This window comes from Urocampus carinirostris, chromosome 20 (genome assembly GCF_059441175.1).
Source record: "Urocampus carinirostris isolate Australia breed hairy pipefish chromosome 20, RoL_Ucar_1.0, whole genome shotgun sequence".
NCBI lineage: Eukaryota > Metazoa > Chordata > Actinopteri > Syngnathiformes > Syngnathidae > Urocampus > Urocampus carinirostris.
Window position 1 is genome coordinate 27,345,667 of NC_142368.1, and position 25,402 is coordinate 27,371,068.

At 38.3% G+C, this 25,402-nt stretch overlaps 1 protein-coding gene across 1 annotated transcript; it reads right to left on the reverse strand.

The window, feature by feature from the left end:
• Positions 1-6,120: 6,120 nt before the first annotated feature.
• Positions 6,121-23,373, reverse strand: LOC148346766 (uncharacterized). Its single transcript, XM_088325123.1, has 21 exons — positions 23,239-23,373; positions 23,098-23,156; positions 22,926-23,012; positions 20,878-20,996; positions 20,669-20,809; positions 18,678-18,725; positions 18,438-18,608; positions 18,028-18,130; positions 16,017-16,237; positions 15,795-15,951; positions 14,898-15,109; positions 14,715-14,835; positions 13,501-13,727; positions 11,973-12,087; positions 11,737-11,906; positions 11,570-11,679; positions 10,425-10,555; positions 7,780-7,969; positions 6,422-6,563; positions 6,270-6,369; positions 6,121-6,212 (listed from the first exon to the last, which is right to left on the reverse strand). The coding sequence occupies exons 1-21, from the start codon at positions 23,259-23,261 to the stop codon at positions 6,145-6,147; spliced, it is 2,715 nt and encodes a 904-aa protein (XP_088181249.1). The 5' UTR covers positions 23,262-23,373; the 3' UTR covers positions 6,121-6,144.
• Positions 23,374-25,402: the final 2,029 nt, after the last annotated feature.

Here is a 25,402-nt window from a genome sequence, read left to right on the forward strand (position 1 = left end):
GTGACGTAGGCCTTTACGTCACTAAGGTCTACAGCCAATTAATATTACCGCCATCTCCTGGACAGGGGTGGAACCTTGCAAGTCTTGTCCAAACCATCTCCACTTTGCACTCCACTCGCGGAGGGCACTCCTCTATCGAGGGACCTCACTGGAGGGTTCTCAGGGCCGAGTGAGAGAAATGGGATTGGGCCTTGAACTCCTCCAATTGGGCCAAGACCTCCTCCCCAACCCGGAGGAAGCATGCCACCCTTTTCTGGCTGAGTACCATGGTCTAGGACTTAGAGGTGCTGATCCTCATCCCGGCTGCTTTACACACGGCTGCGAATCGCTCCAGCGAGAGTTGGAAGATGAAAGCCTGAGGAAGCAAAAAGCAGTGACGCAATGCTGAGGCCCCTAAACCGGACTCCATCCCCACAAAGGCTGTGCCTAGAAATTCAGTGACAAAATCAGTGACAAAGGGCAGCCCTGGCGGAGTCCAACTCTCACCGGGAACGAATCCGACTTACTGCCAGCAATGCGGACCAGACTCTGGCACCGGGCATACAGAGGGACCTCACAGCCCGGATAAGACTGCTCTGTACCCCATACTCCCGAAGCAGATTTTAAGCCTGCTGCACACCTAGCACCAACTGCATGGGGAATGTGGCGAAGATGCTTTTGGCTGGAGATTACCAACAGCGCTGTGTCCTTGCACACCTCACATCTGTGCATCTTGTAAATAGACAAAATTGTGCTGTGTTCTTAGATTTTAGCACTTTGTTGTCCGAAATATACGGTATTCTATTTTGAACTGTATTTCCAAACCATTATCTGCACTGCTTATCCTCAGTAGGGTCACGGGGATGCTGGAGCCCATCCCAGGCGATTTCGGGCAGTGGGCAGGGGACACCCTGAACTGGTTGCCAGCCAGTCGCTGGGCACACAGGGACGGACAATTCGCTTGCTCATTCACACCTAGGGACAATTTGGACCGGCCAATTAACCTGACATGCATGATTTTGGAATGTGGGAGGAAACTGGAATGCCCGAAGGAAACCTACACAAGCACGGGGAGAACATGCAAACTCCACACAGAAAGGTTCGATCTCATGACCTCAGAAATGTGCCGCACACGCGCTAACCGCTGTGCTTATTTCCAAACCAAACTTTGGATTTGGATGCTAGCACAGAATTTCCATCCTATACTTGGATAGTCTATCCGACAATATGTTTTTCAGAGGAGAACTCCATTTATTAAATTTTCAAAAGATGTTCCTCAGATCCAGCTGGAAATTCACAGTTGAGGAAATCAATTGATGTCCTTTAAAGAGCAACGGAGGTTCAAAACATGAAAATACCATCCATGTGTGTGTGCGTGTGTGTGTATGTGTGTGAGGTAGCTTAAGTCTTGCTTCTCTTATTTAAAACATGAGTTCACTCCTCTCATGCCCAAGTTTTTGCCTCGGCAACTGCCGAAGCCGCATTCCGCTTGGCCAGCCGATACCTGCTAGCTACTTCCAGAGTCCCACAGGCCAGGAAGGCCCGATTAGACTCTTTCTTCAGCTTGACGTCATCCCTCACCACTGGTGACCACCAACAGGTCTGAGGGTTGCAACCGCGGCAGGCACCGACTACCTTACGGCCACAGCTCCGATCAGCCGCTTCGACAATCGAGGCCCGGAACATGGTCCACTCGGACTCCATGTCCCCGCCTCCCTCGGGACATTTGCAAAGTTCTGCCGGAGGTGTGACAGATTACGTTCCTTTTTCCAAAAGCCAGTTTCCTTAGCCGGGGATTGTTGCGCCAAGGACCCCTCCCTTGGCCGCTACCTAGCTCTCTGCGCACCTGACCCCTTTGGCCCCTCCTACAGGTGGGGAGCCTGTGGGAAGAGGGTCCCATGTCCCTTCGGACTGTGCCGTGGTTAAAGGTCTGCCCACCAGGCGCTCGCCAGCGGACCCCACCTCCAGGCCTGGCTCCAGAGGGAAATTGAGGACCAATGTTTTTTTGTCGTCATAAGGGGTTGAACCAAAACAATGCATATTTTATCCACCATGCAATTTTTTTTTTTAAAGGTTTCAAATTTAATAGTTTCGAGGAACCCGAAAGAATCAGTAATGTAACTTGAATACATTTTTTAAAAGGTACTTAACTGTCAAATCACATTTTTAAAGAAATTCCTCAACCCCAATGACAAAGCAGGAACCAGAAACATTGCATCAAGTTGAGTACCTCAAGTCCTATCTGTGTAGCTATTCAAATTGGATAGTGCAGCTCAAATGGTCTAAAGTTGTCCCTTCAATAAAAGTAACTTTAGACGCTTCATAAATCTTTTGCAAGGTGGTCAATAACTATAAAACTTGTTTATCTGACTTTGCAGTCTTAAGTTGCCTACTCTGTATATCATACAACTGTATTGGCTCCTTCCTGGTGGTACCCTTAATATTTCAAAACTGTTCCCTTTTCACTATTGTCAGACTTCTTGGAAATAGCAGATCCTTCAAATTTTTTTAGAGAAAAGAAATATAAAGGTGAAAGATAAGAATGAGAGAAAAAGACAAAAAACGTGTGAGCATGAGAGAGTAAAAGAAGGAAAGAGCAAAGAAAAAAGGACAAAAGGTAGTGAAAAAGGCAGAAATAAAAAAAATGTGAGCAAAAGAAAAGTGAGAAAGACAGAATGAAAGGGGGAGGAAAAAGAGCGAAAGAAGTGAGCATAAGAGAAAAAGAAATAGAAGGGAAAGAGAAACATACTTAGAAGAGAACACTTTCTATAATAACTGATACTTTGCAATTACCAGGCTGAAATTCTGACCCTTGCTAGAAGAGTTATAATGTAAAAAATGTTTTTAGTTTCCAAGCATTGAGGTAGATTTTAATAAATATACACATACAGTTGTATGCAATAGCATGGACACCCCTAATCATTTTCAAAATTTTCCTTTATAAATCACTGGTTGTTCGGATCAGGAATTTCAGTTAAATATATAGCAGACAAACGCAGTAATATCTGAAGTGAAATGAAGTTGCAATACTTTAACAAAAGTAGGCAGGTGCATACATTTGAGCGCCCTTTTTGTTTTATTGATTTAAATGCATTTACCATTAATTATTGAAACGAAAAAATTAGTTTGGTAAGCTCATTTACCCATGTCCTACATACACAGGTGAAGCCAATCATGTGAAATGGTATTTAAGGCAGCCAGTTGCAAGTTCTCTTTGCATCTTCTGTGAAGAGTGGCAGCATGGGAGCGTCAGAACAACTGTCAAATGACCTGAAAACAAAGATCGTTCAACGTCATGGTTTAGGGGAAGGATACAAAAAGCTAACTCAGTGATTTCAGGATTCAGTTTCCACTGTGAGGAACATAATGAGGAAATGGAAGGCTACAAGCACAATTTCTAGTTATGGCCAAGAAAAATTTCAGAGAGGCGAAGGATGTTGAGAACAGTCGAACTCAACCCACAGACCAGCTCCAAAGACCTACAACATGATCTTGCTGCAGATGGTGTCACTGCGCATCGTTCAACTATTCAGCACACTTTGCACAATGAGATGCTGTATGGGAGAATAATGCGGCAGAAGCCTTTGCTGCGCACATGCCACAAACTGAGTCGCTTGAGGTATGCTGAAGCACATTTGGAAGATCCAGCTTCATTTTGGAATAAGGTGCTGTGGACTGATGAAACTAAAATTGAGTAATTTGGACATAACAAAAACACCGAATAGTTGATCGATGCGCAGTAACATCCTTTGCAGCAAGATGATGTAGGTCTTTGGAGCTGGTCTGTGGGTTGAGTTTGGCTGTTCTCACCATCCTTCGCCTCTGAAATTTTTCTTGGCCTTCCACTCTGAGCCTCAACTAGAACTGTGCCTGTGATATTCCATTTATTCACTATGATCAACGTGGACACTGAAAGCTGAAATCACTGAGTTAGCTTTTTGTATCCTTCCCCTAAACCATGACGTTGAACAATCTTTGTTTTCAGGTCATTTGACAGTTGTTCTGAGGCTCCCATGTTGCCATTCTTCAGAGAAGATGCAAAGAGAACTTGCAACTGGTTGCCTTAATTATCCTTTCTCACGATTGGCTTCACCTGTGTATGTAGGTCAATGAGCTTACCAAACAAATTGTGTTCCAATAATTGGTGCTAAAGGTATTCAAATCAATAAAACAAGGGTGCCCAAATGTATGCACCTGTTTTGCACACTTTCTGTAAATCTTATAAACCTCATTTCACTTCTCAAATATCAGTTTGTCTATATATTCAGGGTTGGGTAGGGTTACTATGACATGATTACTTTGGATTACTCAAATATGCTATTAAAAGACAAAAACTAAAAATGACAAAAATTAGGACTCTACACATAGTAAGCTTTCTCTCCTGGCTTTAAATCCAAACAGCTTGTCAACATCATGACATTCCATGTATTCCATTACTCCAAGTCATTTTATTCATATTTAGTTTTAGTTTTCTTATGCGGAAGCAAAGTTGGGGAGTCGGCACCAAGAAGGATGCCTCTCGTCTTAATTGGTGCGGAAAGCAGGCTCAGTTGTGGTCAGAGCTGAAAAAGCTGCAGTCAATTGTGGACAATTTATCACATCCACTACATCTCCAAACGGAAGAGCAGCTTTGACGACAGACTGCTGTCAGTTTTATTCCACAGACAGACCAAGATCATGTCTTCCTCATGCCATGAGGCTCTTTAACTTCACCCAGGGGATTAAAAGCCCATATTAAACCCCACATTTGCATATTACCCTAATTTTATTAGTGTATTTTATGTAGCAGTATTTGAATATATTATATAGATACGTTATATTGGGTATCCTCTTACAATTTATTTTCAGCACAAGGATACTGCTGGAAGTGTGAATTTCTCTACAGGGATGAATAAAGTATCCATCTAGCATATTGTGTTTTAACCGCAACAGGATTTGAAGTTTGCTGGCATTCACAAATGTGCCCATCTACACCACCATTAAATCCACCTGAAGTGTTAGTGTTTTTCTCTGTTCAAATCCCTGATGCATGTGCCAAATAATTAAGATCATAAACCATGAGTTGGGATACGTGTTGGTGAAATATGCATCAACTTTTAAAGCCTTGCACACCCATATTCACGTGATTGATAAAGGAGATTCTTCGCTAGCTTTGAGTGTGGTTGAAAATTAAAACAGCAAAGTAACGCAATGGGGGGAGAGTGGGTCTGACATCGAGTTAAACAAAAAAATACATGCTCTGAAATGCTTATAGTATTAAAACACTTCAAATATTTGTAGGAGAGAAAAAAAAATGGGAGAGAAAGACAGGAAAAGGTATTTGAACACCCCCTTATTTTGCGATTTCTATCCCTATGAAATTCAGACCCCTCCATGATTTCTTAGTAGGTGCATGTCCACCATGAGAGAAAAAAAAGAATCCTAAAATCTCAATGCATGATTTTTTTTTTAACAAGTTATTTGTGTGATACAGCTGTAAATAAGCATTTCAACACCTGTGCATCATCTAGAATTCTCATCCTAAAAGACCTGTTGGTCCGCCCATTAGAAGTCCTCTTACACTCCATGCATCATCCTGAATTAGATTCACCTGTTTGAGGTTGTTAGCTGCATAAAGACACTTATCGCTCAAATTCTCAGTCAATCAATAAGGAAAATAGTCAACCACAGGTGTCACACATGCAGCCCAGACCAGATTCGCCAAGGGTCTAAATCCAGCTCACTATAAATTAGACAAAGGCGCAAGAGAAATGAGCGGCAGTTTGAAACATGACCAGTTGATGTCACCAGAGCCAGGTGCCACTCACAAAGCAGTTCTCCCCCTCTTCCGACTCCAACAGCTAGAACTCATTCCATTACTTCCTTTACCCACTTTTTCTATTTCAGTCCTTTTGCACCTTATTCGTACTCTTTAATTGTGCCCCTTTTCTGAGACGCTTTATTCCGCTCATTAAAAATAAAAACGACACTTCTTGCTCTGCTCACCCCCTCCTTCCATATATTATTTAATAACTTCTTCATGGTATGCGTTACACAGAAAATTGATCCATTTTAAAATGGTAAATATGCTGGGTAATAAGTCATTTATACACACAATTCTTGATATAAGCAAAATAAAATAACAATGAAGTATGCTCAGCATCATGTTTAAAAGTAATTTTTATATCAATTTACATAAATGCATCCAGAAGACAAATGAGTGACGTCTTGCAGTGTTGCAGCTCGCTTTGTAACTAGAACAAAAAACGATTTTAGTTTTAGTAAAGGACACAAATTGAGGTTTCTCTCACCTTTAGTTACATCGCCTTGATAAGAGCAGAAGTTCTTTTTACATGGCTCTGTCAGCCCATTTTTGGAGTCACAGATGATAGCGTCGCAGTGGACATACAGCTGCAAATGCACTCAGTGAGTTGCAGATTTTCATTTTGGGCGTTTAACATACCTGCTTAATTAAAGTGTCCTGGTCTTGTGCAAAGGCAAACATGCGGACCTCGAAACGGTTTGCATGGGAGAGATACGCAACTCTGTCGTTTTTCAACACAGGATGGAAGATCACCTGGTTTGGGTCCAACGGGTTTGCACAGCTGCAGAACACAAGAACCATGTTAGGAATAGCAGCCCAACACACTGGACGTGGCTGCCTTAAACTTTATAAAAAAATAAAAAAAAAGTTCGCTGATGTATTGAATTAAACTCGAAGTCCAAGCCATGATCAAATTTTTACCGGCCCACGGCCTCCGTCATAAATATGTGGCCTGCCAGTAATCTTGATCAAAGAATAAACTACTTGTACAAAAATAAAATCCATTAAAGCTCACCCCATTTCAGACACAGCAACTACATTTAAAAAAAAAAATAAAAGTGTTTACGGTGTAGGCCGCCTCTTTCAGGACAAATAGAAATTTGTGTTTACCGAAATTCGAAACAACACTTTCAGCTTGCCAAATTTGGACCACTTTCTCAAAAGTTTAAGTGAAAAGAATGAAAGCAACAGGGATTTTAGGAAAATTATGAAAAGCAGAGTCGAGGGTAAAAAGAATGAAAGTGTTGATAGCATGAAGAAAATCAAATTAGAAGGGAGGAAAATAAAATTGAGTACAAAATTACATAGTATGAAACTGTCCACGCCAATACATGAAAACAAGGACGTCCATAAACAGTCTTTCAAAAGAAACTATACCATTTAGATCATAGTGTTTAAAGAAAAAAAAAAATCTTATGTGTCAGACAATATACTAAACAAGCCATCACAGTATAGAAACATATTTCACAGTTTTATTTCTTAAAATGTATTAACCAATCTATTGTTTCAATGGCTTGAGATCTTAGAGGCTTTTAACTAAAACAGGTTTGTTTTTATTGCCCTGATTTTGGCCGACCTGCACTGGTGCCCCGTCAGTTGAAGATGTGATTTTAAAGGTTCTTTTGGTATTGTACAAAATTGTGCATGGACTTTCCCCCCTCATATCTTAATATAATTTCCCATGGGGTCCTGCTTGGAGCCTTAGCACAGAAAATGCTGTCTAGTGTTCAAAGAGCCAAGGGAAAAACTCTGGTTTGAGATTTATCCCAGTTTAGCCCTAGGAACTGTGGAATGCTCTGCCATACGATCTGCAACATTAGTGGAACCGTTTAATCTAGGCTTAAAACACATACTGTGGTTTATGAATAATGTTGACCCCAGGAAGCCGTCAGACATTCTGTTATTACTTATATTTCACGTTGACACTGTCGCTAGGTCCCTTTGGGACTTGGTGAAGTCATGTTTAGTTTTACAGCCTTTAATCCCAAGTCTTTTACCCATTTATGATAAGATTCCATCTTGGCTGAGATAGTCTATCTTGGTCCACTGTGGCCCAACAGTTCTCCAGCTTGAGTGCCACATCCTTGTCAGTGGACCTCATAATTGACACCTCAAAGTAGAGTGGGTCTTGTAGGTACTTTGTGATTGGGTAGTCCGCAGCACCATAAAAACTTGTGTAAGAATCATCTGCCACAAAGTCAAAACACGATTATACATGGGCAATGTTGTCAGGTATAACTCAGTTATAATAACCCGATACACGACATTGTTTCAGCAACGGGTTAATCCATTTTTCCTGTTGAGGGTCAAAAAGTCAGTACATTACTTCAAGCATTTTCTCTCATGTCAAATTTAAATTTATACCTGACTATGTGTGCAGTCTTGTGCACAAAAAAGACATTTGGTAAATATACATGAACTAGTATTCAAATCAAAGTTTTACTCAATGAAAGTTATTGTACCACTAGGAGGCACCAAATATTACCGTCTTTTGAAGGAAGACCTACAGGCAGTGACTAAACTACACAATTCTTTTGTACACAGCCTTAAAAAGGTTTCTAGGGGTACCAGGAGATGCAAGATGGCAGAATAAGATGTCAGCACCTTTTGGCAGAGCTTCATATTACCCAAAATTCAAATTTCCGGACAGGCGTATTAAAAATTAATGTTTGTATGATAAATATATATCTAGACGAGCAAAACTGAATTATGGTTTTTTAGCTCTAGGGAGGGACCAATTACATAATGTCCCTTTAATAGCCAGATTTTTAAATTTAGCTACAATTGCTATCAGAATGGCTACTATTCATCTTAAAATGAAAAAAGGACATATTTTACCTTTATCTTGATTCAATTCTTCCAGCAAAGAAACAAATTCAGATTTTTTTATAGGAATATTGTAGTCACTGCTATTAAATTTTAGATTAAAATCAATTCCCCCCCAAAAATCTCACTGACTAAAATGAGAACTTCAAGATAAAGCGATTTTAGTGGTTAAAAAGCAATCCCACTGGCAGAAAAATTGCGACATTCATAAAGATTGAACTCTTTCAGCTGTAGACCTCAAATAATTTATCACCTGTTGTGATGTTTGTTTGGGATTCAAGTATACAGGTATGTCTACCTAAGCGGGATGGAATTTAGGTAGGACCATCTTTCACAGGCAGTCAGGTTACCAATGTTGGGCTTGTTACTTTAAAAGGGGAAAAAAATTAGTAGTCACTACTTCTAAAAACTGAATCAATCTCAATACTAGTTACCAGAGATTAATTTCTGTTACTTAAAAAAAGAAGTATGTCAAAATATTGGAGATTCTGAGCAGTATTCCACTCAGATAGAGAAAGACCGGAAGTTGTGTTAAAGAACCTTGTAATCTGGATTGCGCCTTACCAGCAACAGATTTATCATACACCAAGTGCAACAAAAATTGTAAATATAATGCAACAATCAGCATGTACATGAACAAATATGTGCCGAAACTACGTCGCACTGCCATTACCCTCAAGTTGCCCCAAGGGCATTCTTCTGACACCCTGAGCCTGATAAGCTTTTAAGTTGAATTGTTGTAAATATGTTTCAAAACTGCCATTTTCTTTTTTGCTGTTGCCGTTACCATCAAAAGTGGCTTGTTACTTTGAATTGAGCAGAGTACACCATAACATGCAACTGCAAACATGAGTAATGTTCATATTTTGTTTAGCATCTATCACATAGCATTGGAAGTATCACTTTATATTCACTGTTGACTTGTTAGGAACAAAATATTTAAAGTTGAAAGTCTTCTTGACCAAGGGTTGTCATTTTCATTCTACACTGTTATGTTAGACACCCTTGGTTGAACTGTTCCCTTTATTTGTGTGAAAATAGTTTAACAGTAGCATATGTCTTGAGAAGTTATCGTACTAGAGATTGTGATTTGTTACGTAGAGTGAAAGTCAGTATTCCATTTTACAATTGAATTTTGTTCTGAACAAAAAACTTTAAGTACAGTAGACTGTCTACTTAAGCAGTTGTCTCAGGTTGCGATTGAATCAAACTCATATCGTCTACCGCTTATATGACATTGTTTAGCACTTGTAAGAAATCTTGCTAGTGAGGTACATTGCATATATTAAAAGGTTCCATTTAAAAAAATAAAATAAAATAAAAAAACATTTCACTTAACTGACACCAACACAGTTTAAAACAATTTCAAATTATTTGTCATACAACCCCTTTCTAAATAGTTGCTTTCCCTGGTAACTTTACTATCGAGTAATTCAGTTACTAATTCTTCCAAAAAGTAACTAGAATTACTTTTAACGTGCCCAACAAGGATTTCTTCCACGAACCACAATTTTAGGGATGTCCCCAAACAGTGCAGAGATGGCTACAGAACCTAGAGAAAACCCTGACAGTTTGGCTTTGGCTCGGCTTCTTACAGTGCTATTCTTGTGTATCTTGTTCTATGGTCACGTTGAACTTTGCTATAAATGACCAATACCAGATGTCAAGGATGTGTTACCAGTTATGTGCCAGAGTCATAAACTTCTACCTCTCATCTCGCCAAGGATTCCCCCAGCCCCTTGTCATTGCCTCCATTACACAGTTGGAATGATGCATTTATCAGTTGTGGGCAGTTAATGTGGTAGGTAACACTTACCCTCAGCGAGCCTCAGTGCTACTGGCAAGTGGCCTGGTGCATTCTCAACATCCCGATCAGTCCTGCGAGGTCTGGTATGGAAAGCCACCGAACGACTAGTGTTGACACCGTAGGAACATGAAACCCTTAAACTTTACAAAAGAAAATGGCTTGATAACTGCTCACTCATAATGCAATGCTTTTATATGGACCAGGGGTGGCTGGCCGAACTACAGGCCATGGGCCACCAGCCTTTTTAAAGTGGCCCACCGTAAGAAAATGACTAATCTATGCAATAGTAGATCATGTATTTTTGGGTGCCAGCTTTGTCCTTTTAGGAGTGTTCTACATATCAAATTTAGGTCCTTAAATCTGGAACCCAATATTGTTTTGCTTAGATTCTAAAGATACAACAGTAAAACTGCAGATACTTTGAAACCCGCCAAAACCTAATCACAAGTGCTTAAAACAGGGGACTAATATAATACTTTGATTTAATTCTGAAAAAGTACAGTGATACCACCACACAAAAATAGAAATCACAAATACAGAAACAAAATAACAAATTGATATTTTAGATCCATTTTGCAACATTACTGAATACCAAAATATACTTCAGTAATATTAAAAACTAAAATAAGTGAAAGTCATTTTGATTCGATTATAAACAATTTACAGTAATACAAAAATACTGTATTAAATGCAGAACCACAAAATTTAATCACAATTTAAGTGGTTAACAGGGACCTATTTTGCTTTAATTTTGAAAACAATATTTACAATACCATAATACAAATCTACTGCCAAAACAAGGAACAACAAAACTAAATCATAATTTGTGCTCAACACAGGGACTTGTTTGAATTCTGAGTGTTTCCAAGTTAATTAAATGAAAATATATCTTAATACAACGTAGAAGTCGGCATAGTCTATTCATAAATACAAACGGAATTTGATATTTCTCCAGGCTTGGCGAGGCCAAATTTAACAAATGCAGCCTGCCACTACTGCCTACCCGATAATTACCTGTGTAAAATACAGCCAATTTTTTATTGCTTCATGTAGATTTTAAAATTGTCATTTTCTGCATGTAGAACACACAAGGGTACATTTAAGGTTTCTCGTTAGTCATCTTTGTGAATAATGCTTGTAAAAATTGAACTTACTCAAATTCTGGTTCATCTTCATTGTGAAGGTGTGAGGCGTTTATTCTATAATAGTCAGATGTATGCGGCAGGGAGATTTCGTTCTCATAAACCATCAAATTGCCCATGAACTGAAAGGGGTAAAAAGGCAAGTCAAGGTTGTGGCAAAGGTCAATTCAAGGTCCAACCTTTCTGGTAGTCCCGCATGTGTTTGTGTTGAAGATGAAATATGCCATGCGGTCATCGCTGTAGGTGGGGCTGCAAGTTGGGTCAAGAAGAGTCAACTTCCTGGGGTCCAGGCTGGGTACAGATTCCAGTTTGACCGCCACGGCTTTCATGGTTCCGTTTGATAAACATTCTTTTGAAATAAAAAAATATATCGTCAGATTTTTGGTCTACTGATCAGTCTTTTTTTGAGAATAACCTGTGAGCACTGCCTGAAAGAGACAAGTCAGAGTGAATTCGTTGACTGTGAGGTCCGATTCGGGATTTATCAATGTGACGTCAAGTCTGCCCCGGAGGAAATCGCCTTCGATGGCCTAGAAGGGGAGTTTAAACCAAAAGAAAATGATTTATGCAGGTAGCAACATCCCATTAAGCATGGGTCTCCAACCTTTTTCAGGTGACGAGCTACTTTTTGTTTCCAAGCTGCGCAAATGGCACACAGTTTGATAAGAATTTCTAAACCAGCAACTCAGCTAGATGGCTAGTTAAAAAGATTAAAATCCATCTTAGTCAAATAGAAAGCTAAAAACTAAGCTATATAGCTAGCATAGAGCCCAAAGTTTAGTTTTAAAACTTAAAAAAAAAGAAAGAAAGGGAAACCGATAGAGAGCATTCAAAATATGTAAAAAGTTGGCCAAAATGGTAAATTGAGCTAGATAATTGTGTCATGTTAATTTATATAGCCCTTAATCACAGTCTCAAGCTGCAAGTTTGAATAAAATCCAGAATCCAAGTCTTGGGTCCATTAAATTATGGAACAATCTTAAAATTGAAAAATATGTCAATTGATCCCTCTCTTGCTATATATATTAGGTAATCTGATTGAAAGTTTAAAAAAAAAAAAGATAGGAGGCCAAAATTTAGAAGGCATGCAATTTTAAAAAGGCAGATTTTAACTGGTTTTCCTTTCTAGTTAACAATCTAGCTAAAGGTATGCTAGATAGCCAGCTAAAGGAATAAAAGTTATCCAAATAGTTTGAATACTAAAAACAAAGCTAGAAAGCCCCAAGTCTACATTGACAACTGGCAAAAGTGATATGTCAGCTAGATAGCATGCAAAGAAATTTAAAATTCGAGCTAGATAGCTAAAATGTGGAAAGAGCTAGCTACAAAGCTAATGTTTGTAACCAACTCTTGTAATTTATTGCTAAAACCATTTACAACCCTACTTTCAGTCTAAAACTAATTAACGCCAAGCCTAAAACTTACTCCAGGCCCAACTATTTTAGGACCCTCAATTCAGTGTTGTGTCCTATAGGGAACCTAAACCTTAGTTTACAACCCTAGTCAATTTTTTTGAACCATTAGAGTTTAAAACGCTTACTTGGAGCCCAAACCATTGCTCCTAATCCTATTCCAAAGCCTAGCCTAAGAAACAACAATTTTGAGCATTTACAAACCCAGCACTGGTGAGCTATTTTCAGAATAGTTCTGCAGGTACCTCAGCTGTACTCAGGGGGAATCCTGGTGCCCATAGGCACAATATTGGAGACCTCTACTTTAAATACATGATTAATTATTGGTACATTACAATTTTTGGTTCCGTTTTCAACAAGCTACTAGTGATGAGGGACCATTTTGCCTCATTCCCCTAATGATTTAGTATCAACTAGTTTCAGGAATGCATAACATATTGATAGCACCTCCCACATATCGGTAACTAAGGAGCCTTTAGCTTGGAAAGTTTGCCCAATCAAACCTAACACTTTCAACCTTTGGGTACATGCCTCATAGATGACGTCACGGGACGAGAACGGCACCACCATGCTGAAGTGAGTTTGGTTGCTGGTGAACTTGTAGTCTTGAGCCAGGCTCTGAGTCAAAGTCCGAGAACCCAGGCGGGTTTTGAAGTTGTGGCCCCCAGTTCCGTATTGAATGAGCACATAGAAGTTCGTGGCGTCGCAGCCACCATTAGCAAAAGGTTGGACTGTGTTTGGGTGTGAATCTGAATAGACTTTTAAAGGAATCATTGTTTTAGATAAGGACCAGGAGGTCTGTTATACATTATACATAGGTGGGTAGGAACAAGTTTAACTTATGAGTAATTACATTCTGTACTTCTGGAAATATTTTTAAATCACTACTTTAGTTAAGTAGAATTGTGAAGAAACTGTACTCTTACTCTTCTACTTTGAAGCCATTACTAAGTAACTTAAATCCTCTTGAAGCACGCACGTTTTCCCAGTCCTTCACTTGGTCTCTCTTTGGTGAGCACAACTGTGCGGCCCTTTTAAAGGGTCAGCGTTGCATATCAAGCAGGTGGTTGTGCCATTAGCCATGGTGCTCAAGGGTAAAATAAAAGTCACAAATCAAACTTGAAATATTATTGTGATTTAATTATTTCCTTACATTTTAGTAATACAAGTACATGCTAAAACTTATTGCTTTCTTAGTTGCCCATATTATGCTCCTTTGTTTCATCATTCGCCACAGGATTTGCCGCAATTAACTTGGTGATTTTTACAATAGACTAATAAAGATGCATACAGCAGGTTTTGCATTCATTACAAGGCTTAGATAATGCTTTTCATTTTGCCACATCCAAAAAGTTTGTCCAAAAATATTTTGGGTTAGTTCGCTTGTTGTCCTGCCTGTAGAGGCAGTTAAAATAGAAATAAATAATAATAAAAAAATATATTTGGCTTTAAAGGTTCTTGTGCCTAGTTCTTCGCTTTATACTACAACTATTGAATTGCTTATTAAAACCCTTTAATTCACATTGATTTAAATCTATTAAATGTAATGTAATTTTTTGATGGTGTTTTAAAAACTAATAAAAAAACTAAGGTGTTGCTACAGTTAGTATGCCAGTAATTTTTCACCAAGTACTTTTCTAGTTTTACTTTGGATGACTACCTTTTACTCGACTCATATTCTGAATTGCAGTACTTTAACTTGAGTAACATTTGTGCCTACTCTACCCACCTCTAATTATACTTACCTTCACCTTTTTGTGCCAGTTTAGCTTCCAGATGAGCAATGTGGCTAAACGGCACCATCTTGGGCAGGACTGCTAAGCCAAAAGTCATGTGCAGCGAGTTGACCAAGAGCCCAGCATCGGTCTGAAAACAAACATTTCATCATCTACTAATTAATAACTTACCAGCAAGATCACAAATCCAACCTTCTTTTGAACCACATGGTCAGCAAAGGGAACTTGTAGCAAAATAAAGGTCAAGCCGGCGTTTTGCGATCGTCGCTCCTGCACGTTAAAACCTCGCTTGTTGCAGTCGTGGATGGAAACAACTTCGTCAACAAAGGTAATGTTGATCAGCGTCACATCGCTCGCGAAAGGCCCCAGGGATATTTTAAACGCCTTTTCCTCCGCAACCGTGTCTGTTCAAGAGAGGAAGTAAGAAGTCTTCATTTGTGTTAGACAAGACCTGAAAGTTTTGTTGGTCAAGACTGCTTATACGTATATGAATAGGGTTGGTTGAATTCAATTGTCAAATACCACGTTTCCTTAACAGATTAATAGTCAAAATGGCTCCCAAAAAGTTTTGCACATTTTATAACTTAGGCCAGGTTTGAAGCACTACAATGCAAATATTTTTTCCCTTTTATGACAGTCTTCTCTACAAAGTCTTACACTTTTACCCTGGAGTGTCACGTCTAATCTCATTTCAACATTGATATCAATGGGAACAACAATTTAGAGTGCCTACATGACCAGAAATTTTGTATTGGGATTTTTTTGTTTTATGCAAGTATTTTCAAAATCCAGCTTTTTCTCGTCAACCTACAGCGCAACCATTTAGCTACATTTCTGCTCGTTTAGTTGACAGTGGCTGGATAAATCTATAGTTAAGTCACTTGTTACCAGGAGAATATACTTTAAAAAGTTGTATGTCAAAGAATTTGAAATTTTCTGAGCGAATATGAAACACCGCAGTGACACCTGACTGGAATTAGCTACTTTAAAAGGAACCGTTTTTTTCCCAGCTCTTGGTCATTTTGTTTTATGCCTTACGGTAAAAATACCGTCTGAAATTTAGTACTACATGCGACTTTTAAAACTCACCGTCTTTGACTGTTATGAGTTGCGGCTCCGGTGGAGTCACAATCGGGAAGAGAACTTTGTATCTCGTGTCTCCGCCAGCAGCATCTTCAACCCATAACAACTCAAGCATGGGCTCAATCACGTAAGAGATGAAATACTGATTATTCTGGATAAGACTCTGGAAACAAAACTATGAACATTAACAAAACTGAATAAACGGAATGTGGTCATCTTGTGTCTGACCATGAAGAAGCCACCGGGCGCCCCAATGGGAATTTGGACCACAATGTACATCTTGTCAACAGTCACGTTGTATCGGCGTGCTGCCACATCAGCAGCATCCAGCCTTTTCCCGTCCACGCCCAAGTGCACCTCCAGAAGTCGGAACCGACTGGAAGAGACGAGTGGGTCGATGCGTGAGGGCAGGAACCAGCTGATCTTGTCGTCAGCGAAGTAAACGCTTCCTAGAGTAAGATCATGTTGAGGGCATCACATTTCTAAAAATAGTGCTGGTTTATCATAAAACAGCTGACTGAACCATTTAGTCTTCAGGTGCCATATCAGAAGATAAAAATAAAATCCTTAATCACAAATGAACTTATTCCCAACAAAAAACAAAACAAAACAAGACAGGTTTGACTCGTCTCAAAAGGGCTGTTTGAGACTTTACAATTTGAGAATTCTGATTCAGGGCTATTCAAATAAATATGACCCAGCAATTTTACCAACGATTTTAAATTTTAGGTTTTTTTTTTTTTAAGTTGTTTTTCCATTTCTGCCAATTCTCATGCAACAAAAAATACCAATATTATTTTAATAGCACAATATTTTTCCGTGAAGTAAACTTGTAATCCAGCCCAACTTGAAGTTGAGAGCCACATTTTTTTTTTTTTACTAATTAGCACAAAGAGCACCCAGTTTGGTGTATATTTCTTAACTTATGTTGTTACAAGGTTGATAACACCATGTTCATTGTACAATGTGAATGAACAAAAAAAGGCTTTGTCAAAATTTCAATACAGGCTTTTTCCCTTAGTAATAGTCAAAAATGCTCATCTCTGAAGCAGGACAACACTAACAGCAACCAGATAATGAAGGTGCTGTATTGGAATCAGGAGGGTTCTACTGCCACTGGCATTAATGACAACCAGCACTAGCAGTTTCATGTGCGGGCGCAAACCCCTATCCAAAAATGGCCTGGAGAGTGATTGGTGCCAACAGGCTGCACTAGCCCAAAACATGACAGGAAGTAGTGCCCTGATGGCCCAAAGGTTAAAGGATCTGACACATTGGACATTCACACACCAAAAAAAAAATTGTTACCCAGCAATAGTGAGGTATTGTTAGAACAGGTCCTTTCTGCTCAAAATTAGAGGCAAATATATGGCTGCAATCCATTACCCTTGGTCAACTATAGTTGAGAGCAGTGTTCCCTCTGTGCGAGCAGCTTATTCTCAGCGCACAAAAATGAGGGCTCAAATTTACTAATTAAGAAGCGACTCAAGTCAAAGTTACAGTGCATGAAGGTGCATACACGGGTTCCCCTGATATGTCCTAAATGCGGTGTTTTGAAGTCGAGTCGAAGGAGAACGAAGTTGGTTAGTAGAGTTGGTCGGGGAACCAGCCGCTTCAGCTCGGCTCACTAAAAGGAACCTTTTGGGTCCTAAACAGCTCTTTGGGTTGTTCTTGCTTCTTTAATCCCAACATGACCAAATATGTAAAATTATACACAAAATGACTTAAAGGGGGGAATAGAAAAAAAATACCAAAATGAAATAGTAAAAAAGCTGAAAGAAAAATTTTTTTAGGAAAAAAGTAACAGCTAGGAAAAAATAAACACAATGAGATTTTTGAAAGGAATTTTTTTTTTTTTAAGTAGAAAAAGATGGGGTCGCATACAAATTATTTCCAATTATATCAAGTGAATCTTGTTGCCAACATTGTACTTCCACTAAAAAAAAAAAAAAATGTGAGTAAGTACTGTTCTGTATCTGTCTGTACAACAGACTAAATAAGCCCCCATAAATGTTAATATGCGTCAAAATATATCAGGAAATAAAAAGAAATGGATATCTTGTGAAAGAATTGTAAGAACAAACGACGTTTGTAGGCCGTACAACCTTTGCAATAGTACGTGAGTAAATTAATTCAAAAGAGATTAATGCTCAGACCCACGGAAAATTAGAGGGAACATTGGTTGAGAGCGGGGGGGCCGGAAGAGCACATGTTTTAATGGGTAAATTTCTTACGATACCTTCTAGTATAGGACAAGCAGCCTCTGCATCAACTTGGGGCTTGAACCATGCTTTTTCATAGATGGCAGAAGCTTGCAGAACTGTCATGGGCACTCCTGCTACCTGGAGAAATCGCAACTCTTATGTTATTATGCCCCAATGTGTAATATTTGACCACTAGATTGCACTGTATAGCGTTAATGTGAATGAAAACCAGTGCCCCCTCCTAGCATAGCAGCAAGACAAACATTGCGGCGACTTAAAACATTTCTCAACCTGTGATTTTTTTTTTTTTTTTTAAATAAAAGCTAACAGGCATTTTAGCCTACTATTCAAATTATTTTCCAATACTAGGAGGCACCAAATATTACACACTAACCCTTAACGTTTTAACAAGGTAGGAGGAAATCTCAAGGGCAAGCCAACTCACATGTTGTACATAGGTCTCCTCTGCAGACTTTGAACTACGCAGGACAAGCCTTTTGGCTGTGTTTGCCACCCCGTAGCCAGCTTTGTGGGCCTCCTGCAGAGTCATCTTTTTCTCATCGGGCGTGAAGAAGATGAGAGATGACAGTCTGAATCCAGAGTCAGGCATATTACTCTAAGGAAGTGAAACAATCTGATCAATTTTGTTTTCCTTTGAACGGCCGTTTGAAAAGCTTGGTCTGACCTCGTTAGGAAGGGCATAATCATCCGGAATGGTCCTCTTCACGGACACCTGCAAATCAGGTCACTAAGTGAGCATCAATCTCCACTTCTAGGACAGGATCTGATGTGTCAACCTTGATGCGCTTATACACATACTAGCCTTGCCTCTCAAAGGATATTCAAATTACACAAACCCAGAGGTGGGCAAACTAGCCCATGGGCTACATGTGACCAGTCTGGCTTATTAAGCACGCCCTCCCAATCAAAAACAGCAACATATGACAATATATTTTATAGGCCTCAACTTTGAGACAGTATTGTTCTTTCAGGCAGACAAGAGCTGCCCCTCCCCAAGCTGGAATGCACTGTTTTAACACATCAGCCAATTTCACACACACCTGTTGCAATGTGAGAAAATTATGTCCGAACATGTGAATTGAATATTGTGTTTTAATTTAATGTCAAGTCACCTTTATCAAACCAGGACAACAGTCCATCTCATGCTAGGTATAGGTATGCAGTTAAGGGGAAATTCTCGAAAATTACATTATACCAAGCCAATGTTTTATTTTAACTAAAATGATGCCAGTTAAAAGCTCAACTCCCATCTTTTTTTATTGTCGCATTCTTGGTCTATTCCTCCTGTAGATTGGTAAAAGAATTCTGTAAATCTGAGTGTGCGAGTGTCTTTATTAAAGTACAGTACATCAAAAATATAATTTAGAGTTGTGTGTAACCACCCTTCAGAATAAAGGTTTTTCCATCCATTTTCCCTGATATAATGATCTAAATACATGTGAGGTGCTCCAAAAAGGCGAGTTTTGAAAATAAATCAATTATTCGGTCAATTAATTTTGTTGAAATTACCACAACACAATAATCAATTAAGTATGACAAAATCTTTTGGTGCCACCCTTGTTTCCCTTAGTTTTTTCTCATGTATTGCGGAGACTGCCATACAAAAACGAAACAATAGTCATGGCCCATTTGCCCAATTTTTTGACCTACGACTCAACTTAGGCTACATCCGCTCTTACCCATCCCACTTGTGGTAAAGTTCAAGCTTGACTTTTTAGTAAAATTACCATTCACCACTAGATAACAGAATTCTTATTCATCTGGTCCAGTATTCATGAAGTCAAAGGTGATGGTCCAATCACTTTAAAATAATATAGTAACTATATGCTATATTTTTGAAACAAAAATAGGGGGTTATAATACAAAATGAAGCATCGGTAACATTTTGGGTAGATAGATTTATAATGACAGGGAAAAATGTAAACACATTTTTCTGCAAGTTAAGGAAATTGTGACCATCGTAAATGAGAATGCTAACATTGAGCAAAATTATCTTTCATTACATGACAAATTTGATGGGCATAATTTATTGGTACTATCATTATCGTTCATATCATGCTGCCATCAAAATATTGTCTCTGTTGGACATTTCTTCATCCTAGAAGTAAAAATATAGTAAATAAAACATCTCTGGAGCAAAATGTTTTGCAGTGTTGCAAACTCAAATGCTTAGCGAAAGGAGCAGGTTCAGATGATAAAGAAGCAAGTGCAGATGATAACCATCCAACAGCTTTAAATTTTTGTGAATCAAAAAAATTAGAAAATAGAATAAAAGTGTAAAGTAAATATTAAAAAAACTACATTAAAAAAATGTCTGGATAAATTCCTTTAAGGGGAGAAGTAGGTAGAGCTGCTTTGAACCAGGTGTGGTAGTCACAAGAAAACAAAAACTGGACAACCTTTAAACTCTTAAGTATAGGGCATAGTCTTGGCATAGACATTGGACATGTCCCCACCAATATTGAGCAATTATGGTTTTGACTACACCAACAATATCTAAACTTTTTTTTTTAATGCGGGCTATGTCCCCACCAATGAAGAGACCAAACCTGCCCCATTGCTTTTGTCATATGTACTTGTGAAGATACTCCCCAGTACAACTGAAGAAAATAAAATGTTCTCTTTAATCAGTAAAATCCTCCTCCCCAGACCTACTTCCATATAGTGGCGGTCACATATGATCTCCCTGGACACATCCGGGGTGTAGCGGCAAGTCTCTGCCACCTGGTACACATCATCTTGAGCCAAGGCGTCGGAATACAGCCGGAGATTTAACACTGTAGTGAACCCGTCCGCCTTGGAAACGAATTGAAACACTTTCAGCGACATCGAATTGATTTATCGGGGGATTAAAGTGTGTTTACCGTGCTTTGAGCAAAACAGTTGTGAAGGGAAGCGTAGATCATGACAGTGCCTTGCTTATGAGACATACTGAAGCCACAACGTTTTGCTAAGCTTTGTGTAAGCTTAACTGCATTGTTACCTGAAATGACAATACGCAATATTTGACAGCATGAGGCATGTCAACAGAGACCACACCCACTACAACAGGGCTCGGGAACCTTTTTGACCCAAAGGACTCTAAGAGCAAATATTTTTAGGTTTCTTGAGCCACACCAGACAGAAATTCAACAAAACCGCCAAATCCACTGTCCAGACAAGATAACTCAGCGGATTTTATTTCACCGTGTTTGATTATTAGACAAATCTATGAAATAATTCCAGAGCCTCTGTCCCATATTACAAGACCACTTCAGCAACTGAAAGGGAGATTTTTAATGTTGAGGCTCATTTTGACAAATTCTTGTCCTCAAAACAAGGTGCGAGCAGTACATATTTTTTATTTTATTTTTATTTTTATTTTTTTTAAATAAAAACCAAAGGAGAAAAAGGATACAAGTGTATTTACCTTCAGTGCAGAATGTGCCTAGCGTGGCGAGAAGCGCACCGTGTATAACGCCGCCCATTCCTACTGCTCACCCAAATTAATTGCTCTGTAGAGGTTTTGGGTATTCAAAATTAGTTTATAAAGTTTTAATTAACGTTTAATAAGCCTCCATATAAAAGGAGTAAATAACAGAAACTGGGTCTGTTGGTGCGACACCTCGACTGTAAACTAGTTAAAATTGTGTGCTATATATGCAAACGTTTAGCAGTCAATTTCGTTTCAGCATTTCATTTGAGAGTTCCATTTTATCACCAAGCCATATGTACTTATAGGAGTGTGCATGGCCTGCGAGCCATATGTTCCAGACCTTTGCACTACAACATTGGCTACATTTGAGGAAATTAATTACTAAAATGATACCGTTCTTCCTTTTAGAAACTCAATAGTCTTCAAGTGCCCTCATGTTGAAAACATGTTAACACTGTAGTTTGTTTCTAAAAAGGAAACAAGAGAAGCACAGTACTTCGACAGCAGCTCAGACGCAAACTTTCCAACATTTATTGAAAAGCATCTTTTGCTGTGGCTTTGGATACAACTAACCATATGAACAAAACTTTTATGGTACCCAATTTAGAAAAAAAAATGTTACTCTTCAAATTGTTAATGATACTGCAAAGCGTAAACAATGTTAATTTGTTCTTTGAAATAAATGACGTTAATCAATATGCATTTTCTTAATGCAATCCTAGCCCTTCCTGCATTTCCAATTCCATGCATCTTATATTATGAGAAATGTATCACGTAATACTCTTAGTTGTGCGCCTTATAAGATACACTACTAATTTAATGCACTTTAATTAGTACCACGGCCAAAAATGTACGCCAAATGACTTCCTTTTGCCAAGGGACTTAGAACCCATGACCCAGACCTGCTAACAAAAAAATAAAACTATTAGTTTAACAATCTTAGGTGTCAACCAGCGAGCTAGATAAATACCTAAAATTTGAACATAAAAAGGTGAGAGCGCACAAACTAGGATATAACTAGTGGTGGTGTCAGTCAAATGGACCAAACCAAATAAAGTAGTAAGCTACAAGCCCATGAGCTGACGGAAATTTAAAGCGTTTTAATTCGCTCATATCTAGTGAAGCTAATGAAACTTTAAATTATATTAGGCACCATTAGTAGCCTACATTTAATAAAAGTAGAAAAAGTGGGCAAACTGAAAAGAAAAAAAAAAACAGCACTTTCCTATCATTCACTAAAAACTAATAAAAATAAGTGACCACACAAGTAATGTACCAGATGTAGCCAATGGGCCTCAACTCTGCTATACAGTAGTTGGACAACCGAATTTGAAACAGCACCTAAATCATTTAAAAACAAAGTTCAATGTTACCATATTTTTCTTTTAAACTTTAATGTGATGTTTCTCTCAACATCAAGAAGAAAAACAAATTATTTCATTTCATAGAGTAAGTAAGTTCTTTTAAAAAAAAAAAAAAAAATTTCAACAAACTTACCAACAACAAGAGAAACTTCCAGGAATTGCTGATTAAGTAACCGCACATCCAAACGCAGCATGTTTCCCAGGCATTTAGCATGTATACCTAGTAAACAGTCATTTAATTTAAAATAAAATAATAATTATGATAATTGTTTAATAAATAATAAAATCACAACATTTTTACTTACTCGGGGGGGTCATCTTTTGGGTGTCTGCATTTCCAAACAAGCAAAGGAGAAAGAGCAACCTGCATAAAATGAAATTATTTTTTTAAACCTAAATATACCCAAAGAAGAAAATTAAATGTATAAGACAGGAGCACCACATACCCAAGTGAGAAATCAGGAGCCATGACACAAACACGAGGCAACAAAAAGGACCACTTAGGGCTCTTTTTACCACTTATAAGAAAGGTAAGAGGAAGTAAATGGCGGAAACTTGCAACTGCACACAGGTGAATCACATTAGAGTCTAATGGACCTGAAAGACCGAGGTTCTGATTGGAGGAAACAGGAAGGGAAGAAAAAAACACTCTTGTTTTGTATTATTATTTTATGAAAATTCAAAATGATCAAAAATGTCTTTAATATTATTCTTATAAGTTTGTCTGGCTTTAATTTATAATTCTCCATTTTATTATTATATCTAAAATAAAACACTTGCAGGGCACACAGAGACATACAACTCATTCGCTCATTCACACCTCAGGACAATGTATGTTTTAGAGGAATGTGGGAGGAAACCCGACTGCATGAGAAGAACATGCAAACTCCACATGGTTAAGCTACAGTGGCTGTACTTGAACACTGAATCTCTGCTTAGCTCAAACTTTTCCTAGGAGGTTGTTGTCCTTGGTCATGGCCAGTGTTCCCTCTAAGCTGAGCGAGTGCGCAATTGCGCACTGCTGGCACATTCTCAGCGCACAAGAAAATCTAGCCTGCGCACAAAAATGAGGGCTCAAATTTATTAATTAAGAAGCGACTCAAGTCAAAGTTACAGTGCATGAAGGTAAAAATACACGGGTTCCCCTGACGTTGTGTCCTAAATGCGGTATTTTGAAGTCGAGTCGAAGGAGAACGAAGTTGAGTAAAGTTAGTAGAGTTTGTCGGGGAACCGGCTTCTTCGGCGCGTCTCACTAAAAGGAACCGGCTCTTTCGGGTCCTAAACGGCTCTTCGGGTTGTCGTTACTTCTTTAATCCCAACATGACCAAATATTATGTAAAATTATGCACAAAATGACTTAAAGGAAGGGGGGAATAGAACAAAAAAGAAAAAAATACGAAAATGAAAAAGTAGTGAAAAGCTGAGAAAAAAAAGAAACAAAAGGAAGAGAAAAAACATTTAGAAAAAAGCCAGAAAAAAAAAAAAGAAAGAAATGTAGGAAAAAAGTAAATAGAGAACAAAAAGAAAAAAGTAACAGCTTGGAAAAAATAAACACAATGAGATTTTTCAAAGGAATTTTTAAAAAAGTAGGAAAAAAAACACGGAAAAAAGAAGAAAAAGTTTGTGTTGCATTCAAATAATTTCCAATTATATCAAGTGAATCTTGTTGCCAACATTGTACTTCCACTAAAAACTGTGATTAAGTACAGTTCTGTATCTTACAACCGACTAAATAAGCCCCCCAAAATGTTAATATTATGTGACAAAATGTATCAGGAAATAAAAAGAAATGGATATCTTGTGAAAGAATTGTAAGAACATACGACGTTTGTAGGCCGTACAACCTTTGCAATAGTACACGAGTCAATCCATTCTAAAGAGAAACATAATTTTGCATTGCCGGAAACTCAGCAAAATCTAACTTGATGTCAAGTTTTGGACATGTTTGATAATTAATTATCTTGCCTCACTTGCGATTATGGTTGTCCACTGTTGTTTCAAGCGCTGCTCACAGACTTTGTGTGAATGCTCAGACCCTTGGAAAATTAGAGGGAACATTGGTCATGGCTCTCTTTTTTTCTCGGCAATAAGAGAGAGCACTGTGTTTTAGTTTGTGAATTTCCCTGCGGGGATGAATAAAGTATCTATCTATCTATCTATCTATCTATCTAAAATACGACTATGTATGGAGATAACTTTTATCATTTCATTTTTTTATCAATTATTTTTCTGGTAAAATAAGCAAAATAATACTTAAAATGTTATAATAATAATAATTATTATTATCATTATTATTATTATAATTACTACTATTATTTTCATTCCAGGATATTTTTTTTGTAAAATAAGAATTATAATATAGAAAAATATAGAAAAATATACTCATTATAAGTATTTTTTCTGTGATAGTATAACACAATAAAATATAATATTACATGATATAGGCAGCACAGTGGCATGGTGGTTAGCGCACAGCTCCAGATGCAGAGATTCAGTGTTCAAGTACAGCTACTGCAGCTTAACCGTGTGGAGTTTGCATGTTCTTCCCATGCAGTCGGGTTTCCTCCCACATTCCTCTAAAACATACATTGTCCTGAGGTGTGAATGAGC